Consider the following 21251-nt stretch of genomic DNA (forward strand, 5'->3'; position numbering starts at 1 on the left):
GAAGGGTACCCCCTTTCCCTTAAAGTTGTACATACCACTTATTTCTGTTTATAGATAGATGGCCTCACCTAACTGCAAAGGAGACTGACATGTAACTCTTTATTTGAATCAGCCATATGCCCAGCTGATACAACATGAAAAATCATGTGGGTTGGACCCAGTTCTGAATGGTTTATCAAACAGATGGAGGCTGATTGAGGGGTTTGGCTTTAGCTTGTGTGTAGATTGGACACCTGCCATCAGGATGAGGAGGGGAGGCCCAAGGTGTGCCTTGGCTCATTAACTGGTACTGAATTAAGATACCTCCTTTCTTTTTCTAATTTCCTACCAGCCCACTGGTTTCTTCCACAACAACTCCACATCCTTCTTCTCATTCAGCATGAAACCAGACTGCTGTACTGACTACCCACAGTGTTATCACAACTGTTCCTTGTCCCCCTGACCCTATGTGTCTCCCTGAGGCCAGAGCATTGGGCGTACTAAAAGACACCAACACTCCTTCCCTAAGCAAACCTTCCCATACAGAGATACAATCCGCAAAGGTATACTACACATCAACGGTGCCAGGCTTGTTTATTGACCATACTCCATTACTCCCCCTACAGAACTCCTTTCTGGTCCTTCCTGGGAGGGGCTAGGTGGAGTCTAGGAGTGTGAGCTGATTGCAGTAGATAAGGCCAGTGGATAATTTCTAAGAGTTCTTAGCCAGTCAGCATATTCCAACCTTCTAGTCACAGAATGGTTTTGCTGGCACATATGGCCAAAGTTAGGCCGATGAGATTCAACCTAGGGGCTTATGACTGATCTAAAGCTGGGAGTATTTTGATACTAGATGGAGGTACCTGCTAGTAGACCTGAGATGCTAACTTGAGTATGTCTTTAAGCCCCTGGATTCATCTATGCCTGAAAATCACATCCCCTCAACATTTCTTTTTTTCTTTTTTTCTTTAAAGATTTATTTATTCATACAGAACTGGGGTACAGGCCAGAGTTGCGGAGGGTGAGAGGATTCATCAGAGACGGAGTGGGGAGCAGAACAGGCAGATCATCAAAGTACACTGCTGGGGGAGCAGCAGGCGGGTCAGGAGAGGTCTGCCGCACCATGTGGTCACCTCCGGGGCAGGCGGGGATCGAACTCATGTGGAAGTGACTTAAGCTTCTTAGTGCAGTGTTTTAACCCGCTGCGCCACCAGGGAGGGCCCGACATCCCCTCAACATTTCATGAAACAATTAATGTTCTTGATTGCATTTGTTGATTTGGTTTAAGTTCTCTGTCCTTTGCAATTGAAAGAGGCTGGCCAGAAATTCAAATGGTTCTTGCTGGCTCCTAGGGCAGGGATCCATTCAGTAGTTCACTAGCTCCCTGGGCCCAATACTCAGCTAGGGAGACAGAGGCCCTTCCACCCAGTGTCCAACCTAGTAGCCATCTATCACACATGGAGAGCCTGCCATACCCTCATGGGGTGGATTGTTCCTCTGAAGCTAAAACCTGTCTCCTGGCCCTGTCTCCTGAGGAGCTTAGGGGACAATCCATTCGGGAAGCATGGCAAATGACATGTCATTGGGTCTGTAACAGGGTGTGCCATGAAAAGGAGAGGTTCCAGTTTCCCTGCCTCACCCAGAGAGTGGAGCTGAGCAGGGAAAAAAAGAATCTGGAGAAGAAACTGAGGAAGGAAGGAAGCAGGATAGAGAGGCAGGAGACCTGAGGGAGGCACGTGGAGCAGAAAGACATGTGAAGAAGCAGCTCTTGTTTTTTGGTCCTGGACTGGGTGAAACAGATGAGAGAGACCTGTGGGGAGGTTCACTATGGCAGCATTTATCTTGATTTTGGTTTTGCTCTTTTCACCCCAGACTTGTGGCCCTTCTGACCCTTTTCTATGGGTCCCTGCCAGAAGGTGCTTCAGGCATGTGGTGGGCTTTCAGGCCTTGCTTTGGGCCAATCCCTTTTGGGTGGACTTTTACCTATGAAGAGAGGGGTAACTTTGGGTGTTTGATTTAGAAACTATATTCTATGTCTTTTCTGTATTGCACACTCATTGTATTAGAGTTCCTTTCCAATAAAGGTCTTATATGTTTTGTCTCGATGCAGTGGATAACAGAACCTATTTAGAGCGGGCGGGTTTGGGGGTTTATTGGTGCCCCCCTCTCTGCCCTGTAAGAGGTCTAAGTGTCCCCCACTGGAAGAGAGGTTAACAGTACAGACATCCTGCCTCTCCATTATTCTCACACACCTTGGTCCCTTCTTGCTGTCTACCTTATGTACGTCGTTGCCATTTTCCAGTGGTTCTCCCCTTCTCTTTTCCTAACAGGGGCTACCTGGGGCCTATCATGTTCCCTCAGGGCCTCACCACTGACCCCTATATCCCTTAGGACTGCATGTAGTCAAATATAGTTTCCCAACCCAAACTGCTGAGAAATCAGGCCCCTCAAGGCAGCACCTGCTAGCAGACTTGGAGTCAAAACTCCAGCCCCTCTTCCTCCACATGGCCCTGACGTGTGTATCCAATGTGATCTTCCAGCACTCAGCAGAGGGACTGAGTCCTAGTTTCACAGGAATCTGCTTGTTGACACGAGATCATCCCCCGTTGCCCAGGACCAAGGGTTTCCTGGGATGTAGGATTCTGTGTGCAGGTAAGTGATTACTCAGGGGTGACTGTTCGTCTGGAATTCCCTGTCACATTCCCTACCCCTTAAGCTGATTTCTCTGAGCAAAAAAAATACTAAAAGGCACTCGATCCTCATCTCATACCTGCTTCTGGGAGACCTCAATCTTCTTCGCGCCCTTCATGTAGCCAGATGCCATTTTTGGAACGTTCTGTCTGCTACCTCATTTGGCCCCAAAACAGTCCTTAGAGGGAGGGTCTTCCCTCATCTGTTAGTGTGGAGTTGAGGTTTGTTTGGGCAAGAACATGACTTGTCTGAGGTTACCCTGCTGGCAGTGGCAGACTCAGGAGTTTGGCCCTTGGGCAGAGACCGGCTTCCTTGCGGCATGACGCATGCCAGGCAGTCTCATCCACATCTTCCTATGCATTTTTTCGTTTAATCCTTACACTATACCCAGGAGGATTAGCTGCTTTGTGCAGAGTGGGAAACTGAGGCCCATAGCAGTGGCAGAGTTCAAGTTCAAGCTTAGGCTGGCACTAAGAGCATGAAGTTTTAACCAACAGTCTTGGTGCCTCAATATGTGTAATTTCCTTTCAGGCAGCTGTGGTCACTTGGGCAGTAGGGCCTCTGGCTGCCAGTAAAGCTGGCTGGCAGAAGGAAGGAGGGGCCCAGATGGCAGACTTGACTGAGACCCCCACCCCACCCCCACCCTCCGGGCTCCTGTCCCCTCCCCACCAGCCCCAGATCCTTGGGGAGCCTGCTCTGCCCTGAATTGTCCTCCATTCCTCTGTGTCCACTCCTCCTCCTGTGGTCTGCCCAAATACCAGAGAGGAAGAATCTTAGCTTCCCCCAAACATTCTTTGTCCCTGTGGCTCAGCCCAGGCTGACTAAGGTTACGCAACAGAGCTGGAGTGGTTGAAGAGGGAAGGGGAGAAGGAAACGGGGGTGGGGGAGAAGAAACAAGAGGACAGGCGAGCCTGTCCTTACCGCCTCATCTAGCCCAAGTAGGGCGGGGGAAGGGGGTGGGCCAGCCCTCAGCCCCAGGGACATCAGCCTGGGGGAGGGTGCCTTGTGCTGAGATGGGAGGTCGTGGCAAGCACTGCGGAGGCTCCAGGAGGTGGCTGCGTGGTTTCCATTAGGGAGTCCGGGTTGGCAATTCAGGCAAGAAGGCAGAGCTGGGGCTGGCCATGGTAAGGTGGGGGGGGGGGGTTTGGGGGGTGAGGGTGAAGCCTGGTTTACCCCCACCCTGTGCTGGGATGTTCCCCTTGCCATGGTAATCCCGTGTCTAGACCCTCCACTTCCAGCAGCTGAGCCTGCTACTGCTCCTGCTGTTGCCTGGTCCCCAACCTGCCCCGGGCATGGAGAGCTCCGCCTTCCCTCACCTAGGGGAGAGCTTGCAGCCACCACCCAGGGCCTGCCCCCTGCGCTGCTCCTGCCCCCGGGCGGACACAGTGGACTGTGCTGGCCTGGACCTGCAGGTGTTCCCGAACAACGTCACTAGGGCGGCTCAACACCTCTCCCTTCAGGTGGGGCTGGGGCCAGGGGTGAGAGCTGGAGGCCTGGGGAGGTTGGTGAGCATGCAAGTACTGGGTTGAAACTGGAGGCGTGGGGTCCATTGTGAGGGAGTGAGACTGGGTGTGTGGGTTCTGATACTGATGGAAGTTGACCGTGATGACACAGTTGGGGTCTGTTGTCGGAGAGGAGAGTGAGCGATGACACTGTTGGGGTCTGTTGTCGGAGAGGAGAGCGAGTATATGCTCAAGTGGGAGGGGCCGAGGGCATGAGGGTCCTGGGTCAACATCTTGGCTTGGGGCCTCCTGAGGCCTGGGTTGTGAGGCAGTGGGGTCAGCTGTGGTGTTGATGGGGTAGTAGAACACCCAGGTTTTGGTGGTTTTGGAGTTGCTTGGAGTCAGGGTGATGAATCATTTGGGGGTCAAGTGTGTGGGTGAGGGCTACCTGTTTAGGCTGATGGGAGTTAAGGATTGGAGCTTAGGGTCACTTGCTGAGGGTGAATGGTTATGAGGTTAGTTAGGAGTGTGAACACCTCCTTGGCCTCCAGAACAACCAGCTTCAGGAGCTTCCCTACAATGAACTGTCACGACTCAGCAGCCTGCGGACCCTCAACCTCCACAACAACCTTATATCCTCTGAGGGTGAGCAAGTCCCTCCCTTGCATGGACCCAGCTGTCCTCTTTCCAACCCCACCTTCCTGGGTTTGTGGGCGGCTCTATGGCAGTTCCCAGAACTGTCCTTTGCTGAGCAAGATGGAAACTCGGGTGATGTGGCTGTGGCTTATTGTTTTTGGCTATGGCTTTTGAGGACTTGGGGAGAGAGGTGCCTGAAGGAACCTCTTCCAATTCTTTGCCTGGAGCCCTGGGCGGGGAACACTGCTACCCTGCCACCCTCTCCCATCAGAACTGGGGTTCCCTCATTGCCCATCCCATTCCCAGGGCTGCCTGATGAGGCATTCGAGTCCCTCAGCCAGCTGCAGCATATCTACATTGCCCACAACAAGGTGAGTGCCCACGCCACCACCCACCTCCAGCCCAGCTGGACAGCAAGGGCTTGAGGGGAGCATCAAAATCAGCACCATTCTGCTCCTGCAGCTCTCTGTGGCCCCCCAGTTTCTGCCCCCCTCCCTCCGCATCGCAGATCTGGCTGCCAACCAAGTCATGGAGATCTTCCCACTCACCTTTGGGGAGAAACCAACACTCAGGTAGCCTCTGGCCCATCCTGGACCCCCAGGCCTCAGACACACTGGGTTTACTCCTCATTCCAGGGGCCAGAGCTCTGCCTTGTTAGGAAGTCTGGGGGGAAATGCGACAGGGCCTGCTCCTCTGTCTAGAGAGTTTCAGATGAGGTAAAGACAGACATACACACTCGCTCATGCTCACATTTAAGGTGGGTGGCTCTGAACTGGGATATCAGTGGCAGTGGGAAAACCAGGGGCAGACAGTGGCCTGAGCCTGGCTCCCCTCAGGTCTGTGTACCTCCACAACAACCAGCTGAGCAACGCTGGCTTGCCCCTCGATGCCTTCCATGGCTCCCAGGCCATCACCATCCTCAGTCTCTCCAGCAACCGGCTCAGCTATGTGCCACCCAGCCTGCCTTCCTCACTGGAGCGGCTTCACTTGCAGGTGCCCCTCCAGCACTACCCCCCCCACATTCCTGGGGCCCCCCTGCACCCCTTTAGGATCTCAACTGGCAAGGGTGGTTCACAGAAACCACCGTGAGAGATCTTGCAAAAGCGAGTGCCTTTCCTACTCAAGACTCTTCTGTCCCAGGCATCTGAGCTTTCCCGTTTCCCTTCCCAGAACAACCTAATCTCCAAAGTGCCCCGAGGAGCCCTGAGCCACCAGACCCAACTCCGTGAGCTCTACCTCCAGCACAACCAGCTGACAGACAGCAGCCTGGATGCAACCACCTTCAGGTGTGGCCTGGGACAGGGTGGGGTGGGGGTGCAGCCTCACGCTAACAGTAGGGGCTGAGGAGTCCAAGTCTGGCGGCCACAGCCTTCCATGTCCATACTCTGTGGCTCCTCATCCCATGCCTCATTTGTGAGCAGCTACTGTATATGAGGCTCAGCTCAGCTCTTGGCACATGCCTGCTTTCAGCTGCCCTGTGCTGCCACCTTATTAGGTACCACTGCTGCCACAAACACATCCTGGACGCTAAACTCTATTGTAGTCACCCGTACATCTAACTCTCAGACCAGAATCCATCCTGATCACCCAGAATTGGCCTCTCACCCAGATCTTTCCACTCATCACCTGAGAATTGGATCCCCAGCTTACAGCTCTCAAACCACTCCGTAACACTGCCCCCGAGATCCTCTGGTCCCTGACTGAGTCTAGCTCCATACCAGCCTCTCTTCCCCAGCAAGCTGCACCGCCTGGAGTACCTGGACCTGTCCCACAACCAGTTGACCGAGGTGCCCACTGGGCTGCCTCGCACCCTGGCAGTGCTGCACCTGGGCCGTAACCACATCCAGAGAGTGACGGCAGCCCAGCTGCGTGGGGTCCTGGGCCTGCGCTATCTTCTGCTGCAGCACAACCGGCTGGGGACGGCGGGGCTGCCTGCTGGGGGGCTGCCCGCTGGGGCGCTGCGGCCACTGCGGGGACTGCACACGCTGCATCTCTACGGCAATGGTCTGGACAGAGTGCCTCAGGGGCTGCCCCGCCGCCTGCAGGTGCTGGTGCTGCCCCACAATCAGGTGGCTGCCCTGGGGGCCAGGGACCTGGCTGCCATGCGGAGCCTGGAGGAGCTCAACCTGGCCTACAACCAGCTGGCCAGCTCCCGTGTGCACCGCCGGGCCTTCCGTCCACTGCGCGCCCTGCGCAGCCTCGACCTGACCGGCAACCAGCTGACCCGGTTGCCCAGCGGCCTGCCTGCCAGCCTGCATACTCTTCGAATGCAGCACAATCAGCTCCGGGCCCTGGAGCCCGAGCTGCTGGCTGGTCTGGAGCAGTTGCGGGAGCTCATTCTGGCGCATAACCAGCTCCGGGTGGGGACCATCGAACCAGGCACTTGGCACGAGCTACAGGGCCTCCAGGTCAGAGGAAGGCTAGTCAGTCACACTCCGCCCAGGTGGTCCCCCCTTCCTCAGTCTGCCTAGATCTTCCTCTACAAACCCTGGCGTATCACAAAGAGATACACTGTGGGTCAGCCCTGGGGTGTGTACAGATCCGCTTCTAGATTTTTGCTGCGTGACCCCCGCCACTTGGTCCTCCTGACCACCCCTTCACTCCGCAGTGAACTCCACCGTTCTAGTTCCTGAGCCCTTCCAATCTGCACAGCCCTAGAGCACCCGTAGGTGCCAGGTGTGGTTCCCAGCACTGGAGATGCTGGTCACAGGGCAACACAGCTCTCGGCCCTTGGTACAGCATCCCAGCTAGAGGCAAAGTGACATGAGTAAATGGCGGTGTGAGATGGGCACGAGAACTTGGAGGCGATGTTTTCTTCCTCAGTGAATGACTGAAACCGTGATTCCTTCTGTCTGTACCCCAGAGCCCAGGATGGGGCTATCCTGGAAGGGGTTCATTTGACCTCAATAGAAAGGAGAGATTTAGCAGCCATGGAAGAGGCTGTGGATAGTGGACACGAGGATCTGTCTCAACAAGGGCAGTTTGGCTGGGCGGGTGGGCAGGACCTGGGGCTGCCACCACTCTCTTTGCCCATCTACTCAGGTGCTGGACCTCAGCCACAACGAGCTGTCATTCGTGCCCCCCGACCTGCCTGTGGCCCTGGAGGAGCTGCACCTGCAGGGCAATCGCATCAGCCACGTGGGCCCTGAAGCCTTTCTCAGCACACCCCACCTGCGCTTGCTCTTCCTCAGGTGCCCCGAGGGCAGCTGGGCTGGTGGGTGGAGAAGGGCAAGGGGAGGACCCTCTTTATCCACCCTTATACCCGCCTCTTGGTCCAGCGCCAACAGACTTCACATGTCCAGCATCGCACCCGAAGCCTTCCTGGGCCTCCTGCACCTGCATGTGGTGGACACAACGGGTAACCCTGAACAGGTCCTGGTCCGGCTGCCACACACAGGCCTACGTAGGCCACGAGGAGGCTCCTGAGCCTGAAGGGACCAGCAGCAGCACAGACGTCTGAGGCTCCTCTGGGCCACAGTGTAGGAAAGCGCGCCCACCTGGGGTCTGGACCTGGCTCTCAGGTCTCAAGGGCTGGGTCTCCCAACCTGCGCTGACTGGGAAGCTGGGGCAAGGCACACAGGGAGTCTGAGGAGGGGCTAAAGTGTGTGGCCCACACCCAGCTGCACAGACCATGCCAGCCTCATTGGGCAGGCCCTATTCCCCAAACGCATCAAAAGCAGTAATAAAGAAATCCACCCTTTTAAGCGCTCATCATGGACGAGTGCCCGTCAGCTGTAGGCGGGGCTTTCATTATCCCTGAGGCTTGGGATGCTAAGTGGACCACACAGTGAGGTCCAGATCCTGTGGCCAGTGATTGACAGGGCTAGATTTTGAACCATACACCACCATATGCAAACCCAGAGAAGCCCAAGACCACTGGCTGAAGAAAGACATTCAGGGAGATGGTCTAGGGAGGCCACAGGCCCTGTGGCCAGTGCATGGGCCCTTGACCCGCATGCATCCCTGTGGTGTTTAAGTCAAGCACACCCCTCTCCTCAGTTGGCCTCACTTACGGAAAATTCTCCATCTACCCCCAAGGGGGGATGAGGGGAAGTGGGGGAGACCCAGCTAGAAACAAAGACAGGATAGAGTGAGCTGGGTGTGGCCCTGGTTGTTTATTCTCTGTGTCAGCCCCTGGGACCCAGCTGGGCCAGGGCAGTCCTCTGGAGAACCAAGCTGGGCTCTGGCTGGCCTCAACTGCTTCTTTGGGGTGTGGGAAGGCCTCAGGGTTAAGGCTGGGGAGGGACAGGAAGTAAAGTGCTTGCAGGGGTCCATGGGGCTTGGTCCTAGCTGCCCTCCCACCACGAGGGCAGGCCAGGGGCCAGATCCCCTTGGGCTGTGCAAACGGTCCAGGTGAGGGCACACTCTGGTCGGCGGGCACAGTCCTGATACCTCCTGTCAGGGAGGTTCTGGCTGGGCTGGGTTGGCCCGGTGGGGTACGTAGCCATCCGGAGCCGATGTCCACTGATTGTCTGCTTGTCTGGTCTGTGGCCTGTTGGCTCCTCCCATCGTCAGGGCCTTGGGCCAGCTCCCTGCCTTCTGAGGGCTGCCCGCCCATTGGTCTCTCACCTTCGGAACCGTTGCAGCTGTGGGAGGGGCCATGATGTCAGGGGGCTCAGGGTTCCAGCCCTGCCTTTCCCTTCCCCACTGACACCCAGAGCTCACCTCACTCTCAACCAGGTTCCGCCTGTACAGTGCTTCCTTTGCAGCCTCCTGGAGGACCAATGGGGAGTCACTGGGTAACCCTCGACAGCCCCGGGTTCTCGGTGCCCACCCAGTCCTCCATCCAGCTCACCCTGCTGCCATCGTTGCCCAGGCGCCGGGCAGCCTCTGTGTAGAACTGCAGCTGGCGTTCCAGCTGCGCCATGTACTCTGGGGGTGGGGGAGGCGGGTTAAGATGGACTCTGCTGCCCTGGCCCTTCCCCCACATGCCGGTGCTTGAGTCCCTACCCCGCCGGATGCCAGGGCCCCCCTGCTCCAGCTGTGCCCTCTGCCACTGGCTGCGCTGCACGATGTCCTGGTACTGCTGGGCCACCTCCTGGGGCACTGGCCGCCGTGCCTGCCTGAGGGCCAGGATCTGGGTGTACAGAGTGTGCTGTGAGGGGCCCCCCCTGGGTCTGCAGACCCCCCAACCCTCCCCCCCCAGCCCAACAGGACAGATACCTACTTTCCGTTCCAGGCGTTCTTGGTCAAAGGCCAACACACTCAGGCTATGCAGGGGTCGGGCTGACCTAAGGGGTGGGAGAGGGAAAGGTGCTAGAAACTAGCTGGATTTACCCAGCTCTTACCCTGTTAATTCAACAGACATGCTGAACACTGAGGAACAACCTAGTAGGGACAGTGGTCATACACCTAGGATACTGTGATGACAGGAGGTCAGGAGGGGCTTCTTGGAAGAGGTAATAGCCAGGTTGACACCCAAAGGAGTTAGAACTAGACAGAGGAGCAGGCATGCAAAGTTTTGGGGTAAGAGTGCTCAAGGCATTGGAACACAGAGAAGCCTAGAAACTAGTGAAAACTAACGTAGCCATGAACCAACAGGAGAGTGGAGACAGAAAGTTGGATATATTGACAATGATCAGATGGCAAAGGTCTTAAAGATCAAGCTGAGGAGTTTACACTGGATCTTTCAGACAGGAAAGGTCTTAAAGCAGAAGAAAGGCAGGAGTTCAATTTATAAGTGATGGGACACTGTCCAGGAGGGGATAAAATGGGAACAGGGACTTTCCCTCCAGCATGGCTCAGCCCAGTCACCTACCTGTTTCCTGGATCCCTCGAAGGGACAGGCGCAGGAAGGGCCTTCCCTTTGGTCCCAGAAACCTGCTTCAGAGAACAGAACCAGTCTTGTGAGTCCTGGCCTCCTGGAACCAAGCCTCCCTCCCCGGGCTGCTGATGGCGAAGGAGTCTCACTGTGGACACAGCTGCTGGTACAGGGTCAATGACCAACCACCTCTCAGTTGTTGTCTCCAACTGTTGGGCCGTCAGTGGCTCCCGAATACGAACCATCACCTCCAGCCGCCCCCCTGTGGGCCTGCGACCATCTAAGACCTGGGTAGGAGTGAGGAGAGAGTGTGGGCAGCAGGCAGGAGCTGGAGATACAGGGCTGGGATCAGGGAGAACCAGAGCAATTTCCAAAATATGAGCCCAGGGGAATGCAGAGACACCAACCGGAGCAGGTGCTAGGAGTATCTGAGCTCGATCGAGTCAGAAAGCCTAGATTCCCAGGGCTGGGGCTGAGTCAACAGAGGATACCCCTAGGAGGTTTGATGCAAGGAAATTTTGAGTAAAAGTCACACCGAGCATTTGGGTGATTGTTCAGCTCTCACCTCAAGGATCTCCCGGACTTCACACGCTGTTTCCAAGGCATCCAGCTTCAGCTGGGCTGTGCCCAGAACCCGGTCAGTTTTAAACAGTCCCCTGTATGTATGAGGGGGATGGGATGCTTGGTCCAGGATTGCTCCCATCCCCCAGAGCCCACGCAGCACCTACAGTCACAGCTCACCCCTTGTGGACTACTTCAAACTTGATGCCTTTGCTCTGGATGGCCCTCCGGAAGCCCCGGTGGCTGCGGTTAATGCACAGTTTGAACTGCTCCTTGAACTCTGCCAGAAAAGGAGTGGGGAGAGGATATTGGCTGGGGTCGGGTTCTGGTATCATATTCTTACTGCGTGGGGTGGGGGTTCCTCCCATCAAGGTTTACCAGGGGAATCTGTGTTTTTGATCACACTGGTCTTGTCTTTCTGAGCTTCTTCCTGCAAAGAAAAGAAAGCAGGAAAATGCAGGGGCCTTGAATCCCTGCCCAGCTGGCTCCCTCCCTCCCACCCTCCCTAGGGCCCCACATACCACATTGGGGTAGGGGAAGTCGAACCGAACAAAGACATCCAGGTCACCGGGGGATATCCCTGTGGACAAACAAGGGTCAGAGCTGGGCAGAGAGGTAGACCCACGGCCCTGAGCCCTGCCTGTGATCCCCTCACCTTGGGGTGTGGGCAGGTTGATGCCCTTCACGATGAACAGGAGCATGTCATTGCTGCTGAGGTCAGGGAAGATCCTTCCAGGATGGCACATGGGGAGACAAAGACACCTCAGCCTCACTGCCTGTGATCTTCTTTTCTCTCCGTGGGGATGGGACAACCTCCCTGCTCTCTGTTCTCACTAGGTCATCTCCATTTCCAAATGTGTCACTTTCAACATCCGCTCACCCTATCCCTAGCTTCTCATGCCTGTCTCAGACCTTTACATGCACTTTGCTGCCACCACCTATTCTTCTCCAGAAGCAAGTACGCTGCCTCAAAGGGCATCTGGGCCAGGAGGCATTGGGGCCTTACTTGATGACACTGATGGTCCGCTGCTCGAAGCGGGCATTGGGTATGGGGAGGCCCCGGGCAAAGGCCTGCTTCAGAATCTCCATGCTCCGCTTACAGTCTTCTGCCAGCTTCTCAAATCTGCCAGTGAGAGGGCTTTGCTAAGGTCCCTGAAGCTAGGGCCAGCTATGGGTGCAAGTGTCTAGTAGGAGTGGGCTAGGGGAACTTACTTGCTGGTTTCAGCAATGTTACCCAGATGGGTAAACTGGTTAGAGTGGTTCAGGCACATCTGGGGAACAGAAGACAGTGAATAGAGGATGGAGGGCCCATGAGAGAAGGGGTGGTCTTGTGAGCTGGGCTGGGAACCCTCCTCACCTCATGCTGCTGCCTAATCATTTTGGTGAGTTCACCATAGCGCCGGGCGGACTCCTGAGACAGACCTGGGCCGGGTCGTTGGACCAGGGCGAAATCATCCTTGTTGACTGGGGCTGGTGGCACCTGAGGAAGATGAAGCTCATGGGAAGGGGCCCGCTGGGCAGCCATGAGCAGGCCTATCCAGGGCTCTGCGGGAAGATTTCCTCTCCTTGGAGAGGGCTTCCCAGACCTCCGCCGATCCCTGCTGCTGCTTTTCCTTCTCCAAGAAGTTCGGAGAGAAGTGGACGGTCCTGCCCCAAGGGGCAGAATTTGTTAACTATTTCCCCCTCTCCTGATTTCCAATCCCTCTTCCTTAAATGGAGTTCTGCCCATGTATAGTCAATCAGCTGGAAACTACATGTTCCAACATCCCTTGCAGCTACTGTAACCATGTATCTCAGTTCTAGCCAATGTGACTTACTTTAAAGGAAATCTCTTGTCCTGCCCTTCCACTTTCTCACCCTTCCCGTGGGCAGGGTGACAGAACCATGACCCACTTAGACCATGGGCTTGAGGACAACCCACTAAGTGCAGCAAGGCAACAAATAATAGGAATTTGGGCCCTGGACTTCCTTTTATACATAAAAAACATAATGTGTCTTGTTTTAACTGTGGTTTTGGCAGCGGGGGTGGGGTGGCTACTTATTATAGCCGTTTAACCCAGATCCTAATATATTCCAAGCTCACATGGCCCCTAAATGGCTGCAGCCTGATAGATGCGCAGCTAGGAAGTTCCAGCAGGTCTCAGGGTTTCACCTTCGTGATATCCACAGGCAGCCCATTGCGTGAAGCCTCCAGCATGGGCTCTAGGCCCTTAGCCTGGCGCAGGTGCATCTTGGCACCCTCCACATCATTCTTCTGTTTGGCTCGTAGGGCGGCCTGCAGGAGCTGCTTCTTGCGGCCCTCCAGGAAGGTTAGTTGCTGCTGGGCTGTGGACACACACAGGCACCTGCAGGTGCTGCCCAACCCATAGCCAGGCAACAGGCAGCTGGGGTGGGGAGGGGCACCTACCTCTGGTGGATGTACCTTTAGGAGCTGCTTTGGCTGCAGGGGCAGATCCTGACTGGGTTGTCCTTGAGGGTGGGGCTTTGGGCTGAGTCATGGGGGCTGGAGGGCTACTGAGCTGCTGAAGGGTAGAGAAAAGTCTGAGCTTTCCCAGCACCAGAGAGGTGTCCACTCCACAAAGGGTCAGGGCCCAACACCCAACAGTGATGGTGATGATCTTGTTAGTTTCTGTCTCCTCCACACTGAAAATAATTCCATTCTCATCGAATTTCTGCAGCCCTGAGAGGTAGGACTATTCCTATTACTATGCCTACTTTCAGATGGGGGGACAGGCTCAGAGAACAAAATGACTTGCCCATGGCCAAACAGCCAGGGCCAGGTTGTGAGGACAGCTTGTTCCAGCTCAGGGATGGGATGACTGGGGCTCAGCTTTACTGGCAGTCCCATCTCATGCCCAGGCCCTTCACACCTTCTTAGGCTCCTCGTCCTCTTCATCCTCGAGGCCTTCATCCTGGTTGGCCAGCTTCATGGCAGTCTCTAGGACACCCACCAGGCTGGGCTGTGTGGGCTCGGTGGCCTCAAGGCCCTGGATGGGGGGAAAGCCTGGGAAGCCAGTTGGGGCCTGATTAGGAGGGAAAGGCTCATGCCATGATGGTAAAGGTGTGGGTTCCTCCCCCTCCTCAGGAGCCTTGGCCTTTGTTTTTTCTTGGAATCTAAGGAAGGAGCTGCTACTGGTCCCATGTAGATACCAGGCCACTGCAACCTCCTGTATGTATCCCGGTTCCTTCCCAGGCCATGGGCTTTGACCAGACTTCAGTAAGCAGGTACTAATGTGTCGCCTGTGTGATGTGGAGTGATGGGCTCTAGGGCTTTGGGGCTAGTCCTGGACCTGGTCAGGTTCCTGGGGGGACTGAGATGCATAGAGATAATTGTTCTCGGGGGAACACCATCTAATAACCTCCAGAGGCTTCCATTCTTCTGGGAGAATGAAGGGAGACTCAGCTGGTGCCTACAAAGCTAAGAATTGATGACCAGAAAAAGTGAGTGGAACAGAGAAGAGAGAGAGAACAGACAGTGGTAGGCTAGTGAACAGGCTCTCCAAATAAACCTCCCTGATTTTCAGTGTCGTAACAATCTCTGTGGTATAAACATTCCCATTTTCAGACTACCGACTGTTGAAGGAGCTCACAGAATTCTCACATATGTAGTTACCACCTCCCCGAGCCTAGAAAGTTGGAAGGAACAGCGCCTGCAAAGGCTGGAGGGCTGGGGCTGGGGCAGGGCCTACCTGGGGGCACAGGCAGCTCAGCCACATCTACGGCTCGGCCAGCCTTGTGTGCTCGGATGGCATCTTGGTATTGCTGCAGGGGACACAGGTGTTAAGGCCATCTGGACCAGGTCTCCAGGGGATGGCCACCCATCCACTTGGTCCCCACACACCTTGACAATGCGTTCATGCATACGAGCCTTCCGTTGGTCTCCTTTGGTCTTAGCTTGAGCTGCGGCCACATGGTACCGCTCCATCCGCTGCTCCAGAGCCTCCAGGAGAGTCTTCGGGGGTGTAGGAACCTCTGGGCCAGATCAGGAGAGGACAGGGTGAAAAGGCTTGAGGAAAGGGAGTCTGGGCTCTCCTCCCCAAGGGGTACCAAAAACCAACCTGGTGTAGAGGATACCATGGTGGGAGCTGCAGGCTGTGGTGGCAATGATGGTGGATCTGGAGGCAGCTGGTCTGGGGGCAGAGAGGTCCTGGCCCATGAAGGGCTTGCTTCCCCTCCCCCAACCACACAGATCTAGCCTGAGGGCATCCCTGAGCAGAGTTCTTACCAGGTGGAGGGGGCAGGCGAGACAGGTCCACAGATTCCCCCCTGTTCAGGGCCTCCAAGATAGCATCAAAGCTCTGGGAAAAGCAGGAGGAAGTCAGATGAGGAGGCTGCAGCTGGGTCCAGAATCCTCTGGGAAGCCTCCAAGCCCTGCCATGAGGCAGAAGATTCCCAGCTCTACCTGTTCTTTGGCCTTATCTCCTTCAAGCCTCTTCTGAAACTTATGCCCATTTCAGAGAGGAGGTAAACTGAGTATCAAGAGGTGCAATAAACCATAGATTTTAAGTGGCCAAGAGCTAAGACTCAAATTGGGGTCTGTCAGACTCCACGGACCCTGTTCTTTGCCACTATACAATGCTGGAAGCATCCTGTCCTCTCCCTCCTGTCCTGTCCACCGGATTCCTGGATGTACCTTGGCCACACGGAAGTGTCTGGCAGCGGTGGAGGTGTCTCCCTGCTGCTTGGCGTGGAGGGCAGCCAGCTTGTACTCGCGCTGGCGGCTCTGCAGCTGGGCTAGGGGGCCAGGGCTGCAGGGACCTGGAGGGGAGACAGCAGGCAAACCATTTCAATTTAACAACTTATTTTATAGATATGAGTATTAAAGAGGCTTAGAGAGGGGAGCTGCCTCCCCGATATCACAAAGCCTGAAAATGTCAGGGTGGGGACTCAGCTCCAGACCTGTTAGGCTCCAGAGTGGCTGCCATTTTGCCCCCAAGAGAATTTGGGAAAACCTATGTACCCTTACACATTAAGTTGACATGTAAAATTTTTCATCATTAAGTTTAAAAAGTGGTCAAGGGGCCCTCCCTGTTGGTGTAGCAGATTAAAGCATAGCACTAAGAAGCTAAAGCCACTTCAACATGAATTCAGTCCCCACCCCGGAGGTGACCACACCTGGCCCGCCCGCTGCTCCCCTCAGCAGTGTACTTGTCAGTCAGCCTGTTCTGCTCCCCACTCTGTCTCTGGTAAATCCTCTCACTGCCCCTGCACCTCTGGCCTGTACCCCAGCTCTGTATACACAAATAAATAAATCTTAAAGAAAAAAAAAGTGGCCAAGATTTTCACCGTGTCTTGAGAACGCTGCCATTCAAAAGAAAATTGTCATGCCACTCTTTCAAATCTGATGAATTTAACCAATATCCTATATATATATATATATATATATAGTTTTTAATTGTAGCAAGATATACATAAATTCACCACCTTAACCATGTTTATGTGTGCAGTTCTGTGGCATTTATTGTTTTGTGACCAACACCACCAGCTGTCTCCAGAACTTTATCTTTCTCAACTAAAACTCCATCCCCATTCAAGGATCACTCCCCATGCCCTAGCCTGACACCCACCAACTACTTTCTGTCGCTGTGGGTTTGTCTCCTGTAGGAATTTCATGTCCATAGAATTACATTTTTTGCCTTTGTTTAGCCTCCCACAGACATGGGAGTTTACAAATCTCTCCTGTCCCTGCAGGCAATTCATTTTTTTTTTTTTTTAATTAAAAAGTTGGCAATTCATTTTAATATGTACTAAGATTTATTTTAAAAACATCTCCCAGGAATTACACATCTTTTACTTACACCCATGTGCCCTACAAAATTTTACCCTAGCATGATAATGTGGGTATCTGACAGCATCTCCCAGAGATACACCCTTACTGCATGTTTGTGCAGCCAAGACACAACCGCGCAGTATCAGCAAAGCTGGGCGGTGGAGGGTTTGCTTTTTAAATGGTATATTAATTATAGCTTTTACTTTTTCAAATAGTATGTTCCAAGTTTTCATGGAAAGTATCTCTAAATTGGGAGCAATGGGTGCAACTGTTGGCATGACTAAAACAAAATCCAACAATTACACCACAAAGCCTAGAAATACCTGGAATATCACACATGTTGTGCTTCTGCAGACTCACAAGAGCTTAAGCTTATTCTCGAGTTGAGATGTTCTTGTCTGAAAATGTGTCTGAGGTGAAGTGAAACCCCTTGCCATTGGGTCGGTTTTAGTCCCCATCACTCCAAATCTCTCAGCGTTTTGTTTTGCTTGAGGTACTTTATATGTGTGTGTGTGTGTGTGTGTGTGTGTGTGTATAATATGATATAATATAATATACAGTAGTTTATTTTTACATCATTCTGTGCATTTTTCCATCTGAGTTGTAATCCCCGTGGGCTTCCCATCACCAAATCACCCGTGTGCCATCTTTCTGTTTGTTTTTTTTTTAAAGTTCTTCCGGGCCCTCCCTGGTGGCACAACAGGTTAAAGCGCAGCATGCAAGTGAGCCGCAACCACTTGGGTACCAGTTGGGTACCACCCTGGAGCTGACCCACATGGCGTGGCAGACCTCTCCTGACCCTTCCGCTGCCCCCCTCAGCAGTGTGCTTTGTCAATCTGCCTGTTCTGCTCTCTACTCTGTCTCTGGTGGGTGTCTCTGTCTCTCCCCTCTGCTCACCACCCCTGTACTTCTGGCCTGCACCCCAGTTCTGTATGCATAAATAAATCTCAAAAAAAAAAATTCTTCCAGGCTGTTACTGATACAATAACATTTAGATGTAGTTGAGTAGAGCCACAGTACATCCAGCTTTTTGATAGGTGCTTTTTATTTATCACTAGTCAAATTTAATTTGCATGGCACTTCTTGCCAATGTCATCAGGGCTGTGTTCACCCTCCAACAATTACTTCTTGCTTTTACATTCATTCTCCTACTTTCCTTTTTACAGTATAGAAAAATCTCCTTCATACCAACGTGTGGATGGGAAGAGACAGCTTCCCATTACTGCACTGGCACATGATTCCTTAAGCCACTGTCCTCACATATTTCAAAATTCCATATGAACAATTTCTGGAAATTCTGGCTGAGAATTTAAGGTGATGATTTCCAATCGTCTCTAAATCATTAGATACAGCCTGGCTGCAGGAGGGTTTGGTAAGCCAGTGGTCACCTTTTCAACTCTAACCAGTATTTTAAGTTGTTTCTTTGGTTCCCACCTGGGGAGTCCCATATTCATATTCTACAATGGAGGAAGGTAGATATTCCTTTCCCCAAAATAGGGGGAGGGAACAGGAAAGGGGGAGGTTGGCAAGGAAGATCTCTAAGGAAGTTTGTTCCCCAACAGGTGAGTTTCAGGGGAAAGACAGACAAGGAGGGACTGGGAATTACTCGCTTTGGTAGGAATATCAGGCTTACAAAGGCATGATGTTCTGACTCATGCAGCACTGTCACACTCCATGAAAGAAACCAGCACCCAAGGGCTACAGGAGTCTATCATGTGAAGTGTTCAGGAGGCAAATTCACAGAGATAGAAAGTAGGACAGTGGGGGAAAGACAGCGTTTAAATGGGGAGAAAGTTTCTGCTTGGGACAATGCAAAAGTTCCGGACCTAGAGGTGATGGTTGCACAACATTGTGGATGTGTTATGTGCTGCATGATGAAAAATGGTTAAAACAACAAAGATTATGTTAAATATATTTTACTATTACACACACAAAAAAGCTCTCTGTGTGCTCATATTCCCCTAGAAGGTATCAATGAACTCTTGGGGGCCTTACGTCCTGGGAAACAGATTCGGTATTGAAATATATAAGATACATAAACTCCCACAGAGGGGCCCACTGCTGAATTCCCCCACCCAGCACTGCCCAGACTTACCTGGGGGCTTAGTGGAGCCCAGAGATGAGGCGGGAGCAGGGGGTAGAGGGCCTTCCACAGAGACCCTGGACTCGGGAGTCGGTGGGTTTGCAGGGGCCAGTTGGGTGGGTATGGGAGTGTGGCTGGGTGTCACTACTGGGCCCTTCCCTACAGCCACAGGTGGTGGAATATCCCCTTCATCGATGGTGTTGCCCTTCCGGACAGAAGCCAGCAAGTTTTCCAGTGTCTGGGAGAAGGTGTGAACATGAGTTTGGGAGAAGCTGGGCTAGGGTGGAGGTGGGAAGGGGGCAGTGGTGGGACCCGGCACCTTCCCAAGTACCCACTCACCTTCAGCCCCCTATCATAGCGCCGAATCTTGGCTCCGTCCCCAGCTTGTCTAGCACTCTCAATGGCTGTCTGGTAGAGGATCAGCCTTTCCTGCAAGGTAGCCTCCACCCGTGGGCTTGTGGCTGCAGCCTTAGGCTACAGGAGGAGGCAGGCAGAAGCTCTGGGTAGTGATCCCACTTGGGTTTCCTCAAGGGCCTACTGAACCCTGGGCATATCACCCCTGGGCTAGGCACCCTCCTGGCGGGAGGCGGGGGGGTAAAAATCATCACCTTAGTTTCCTGGTGCAGAAAACCCAGGTTCAGATGCTTCCCATCACCCCCATGAGGTAGCATGGCTAAGGGGAAGGGAGGGCCTCCCCAATCAGAGCTATACCTGGGCCGCAGGAGGCTGGGACTCCAAAGTCTTCTGCTCCTCCCCAAGGACCTCATTTAGCTCTGCCTGCAGGGACACATGGCCAGGGTGAGGGGAGAACAGCAACAGCAAGGAAGGCCCTGCACACCATCCTGGGCACTCACCAGCAGGTCATCATCTGCTTCCACATCCTCCTCATCTGTTCCCTCCTCCTCATCTGGGTCTCTCATGCACAGGCTGGCCATCTTCTCAATGGCTTCCATGGGCAGGGGACCTAGTGGCAAGGGGAGGTCCTAGTTGTACCAGGATCCTCTGAAAGTTTCCATCCTAGGTCCCCATGGCTCCACAGAATAGGGCAGGAAAGGAGGAGGGGGTGCAGCATGTCCCCTTCTCTGCCCTTCCAATACATCCTATTACCCTTGAGTCACCAAGCATTAATAATCCTGCTCCCTGTTAGCCCTGCTGGCCTCCTCTCTCCCTTCTCAAGGCTGAGTTTGAAGCTCTGCAATTTTCTGACTGTGGGACCTTGGGCAAGTCACTTCAGCTTTCTGGATCTCAGTTATCCATCTGTTAAATGGGGATAATAGCTCCTTCTTCACAGATAGGTGGACTACAGGTAAACAAAGTTCTCAGAACAGCATATTGTCAGCATGTTATTATTCTTATTCTTGTTATACATGATGGGTAAATTCTATAAAGTTGCCACAAACACTAAATCTTTGCCCTAGAGAAAATACAGTTAGGGTCCTGTGAGGCTCTGAGCCTCTTTTTGTCAAGAGATCAATATGTAACCTTGTTTTATAGGGGTTGCTTATTAAAGTCATTTAATCTGTAGTGCTGATTCCTTAACACTGAACCAAGGTCAAAAGAACTATAACTGATACCTGCATGAAGCTTATCTAACACAACTGACCCTTGAACAACATATATTTAAATTGCTGTAGTGAAAACCCTGCTGACACCCTAAGTCCTTGATATTTTCTTTTCTCTGGCTTAATTGATAGTTTGACTACAGTGTGTGACACAGATAACATACAAAGCACATGTTCATCCACAATCTATGATCTTGGCAAGGCTTTCAGGTAACTGCAGGCAATGAGAAGTTAAGTCTGGAGGAGTCAAAAGTCATATTTGGATTTTCAACTGCTGGGGTCAGTGTTCTAAACCCCAACACTGCTCAAGGGCCAACTGTACATACTTTCTCCATAAGGGAGATCAGAGCCTTCCTGTGATCAGGGATGTGAAATAAGTACTTCAGCTCCATGGTTGGGGGCCATTTTGGACGGTAAAATCACCAAAAAGCATGAAAATTAGAAAAATTCAGCACTAGAGGAACATGGGAAAGGCATTTGTTTACAGTATGCTCAGGAAAAAAGGCAAATGTCACCTTGTTCTCCATTAGCAGGAGGACTCAACTTTTTGCAATGTGATTGTCAGAATGACTGCAAAAGTGCCACAAATCTTGATTTTGGGATTACAAATAAATTTTAGCCAGTAAGTGAATGCACAAACACAAAATTTGAGAATAATGAGGACTGACTATATCAGCTAAGAAGCATAAAGTAGGGGGCCTCCTTGGTGACGCAGGGGGTAAGTCTCAGTACTATAAAGCTGTCTGTAGCCACTGCAGCACGAGTT

General features: G+C 53.1%; 2 protein-coding genes across 8 annotated transcripts in view; one reads left to right on the plus strand and one right to left on the minus strand.

The window, feature by feature from the left end:
- The first annotated feature begins 3645 nt into the window (after positions 1-3645).
- Positions 3646-8469, plus strand: PODNL1 (podocan-like 1). 7 transcript variants are annotated; one of them, XM_004688241.2, is made up of 10 exons: positions 3655-3794; positions 3894-4130; positions 4664-4757; positions 5055-5119; positions 5211-5320; positions 5585-5741; positions 5919-6034; positions 6484-7156; positions 7791-7939; positions 8027-8469. In XM_004688241.2, the coding sequence occupies exons 1-10, from the start codon at positions 3792-3794 to the stop codon at positions 8172-8174; spliced, it is 1752 nt and encodes a 583-aa protein (XP_004688298.2). In that variant the 5' UTR covers positions 3655-3791; the 3' UTR covers positions 8175-8469. The 7 variants fall into 7 exon arrangements, with proteins under 7 accessions (XP_012584753.1, XP_012584749.1, XP_012584751.1 ...); XM_012729295.1 differs by lacking the exon at positions 8027-8469 and having other exon boundaries at positions 3650-3794; positions 6484-7880; XM_012729297.1 differs by lacking the exons at positions 5211-5320; positions 5585-5741 and having other exon boundaries at positions 3654-3794.
- A 375-nt stretch (positions 8470-8844) lies between these two features.
- Positions 8845-21251, minus strand: part of CC2D1A (coiled-coil and C2 domain containing 1A) — a 14629-nt gene continuing 2222 nt past the window's right edge. The window contains exons 2-29 of the mRNA XM_012728942.1: positions 20812-20839; positions 19778-19887; positions 19635-19700; positions 19263-19397; positions 18936-19161; positions 15704-15828; positions 15296-15368; positions 15129-15200; positions 14912-15042; positions 14760-14832; positions 13941-14074; positions 13478-13589; positions 13223-13395; positions 12428-12550; positions 12283-12341; positions 12077-12193; positions 11726-11799; positions 11592-11650; positions 11449-11500; positions 11251-11350; positions 11075-11165; positions 10659-10796; positions 10507-10571; positions 9916-9979; positions 9699-9825; positions 9544-9620; positions 9414-9461; positions 8845-9334 (exon numbers count right to left, since the gene is read on the minus strand). Of these exons, the coding sequence (XP_012584396.1) occupies positions 9314-9334; positions 9414-9461; positions 9544-9620; positions 9699-9825; positions 9916-9979; positions 10507-10571; positions 10659-10796; positions 11075-11165; positions 11251-11350; positions 11449-11500; positions 11592-11650; positions 11726-11799; positions 12077-12193; positions 12283-12341; positions 12428-12550; positions 13223-13395; positions 13478-13589; positions 13941-14074; positions 14760-14832; positions 14912-15042; positions 15129-15200; positions 15296-15368; positions 15704-15828; positions 18936-19161; positions 19263-19397; positions 19635-19700; positions 19778-19887; positions 20812-20839 (2673 nt within the window). The 3' untranslated portion in view covers positions 8845-9313. The remainder of the gene's footprint in view (positions 9335-9413; positions 9462-9543; positions 9621-9698; positions 9826-9915; positions 9980-10506; positions 10572-10658; positions 10797-11074; positions 11166-11250; positions 11351-11448; positions 11501-11591; positions 11651-11725; positions 11800-12076; positions 12194-12282; positions 12342-12427; positions 12551-13222; positions 13396-13477; positions 13590-13940; positions 14075-14759; positions 14833-14911; positions 15043-15128; positions 15201-15295; positions 15369-15703; positions 15829-18935; positions 19162-19262; positions 19398-19634; positions 19701-19777; positions 19888-20811; positions 20840-21251) is intronic.

Source organism: Condylura cristata, unplaced genomic scaffold (genome assembly GCF_000260355.1).
Source record: "Condylura cristata isolate star-nosed mole 26May11 unplaced genomic scaffold, ConCri1.0 scaffold00024, whole genome shotgun sequence".
Lineage (NCBI taxonomy): Eukaryota > Metazoa > Chordata > Mammalia > Eulipotyphla > Talpidae > Condylura > Condylura cristata.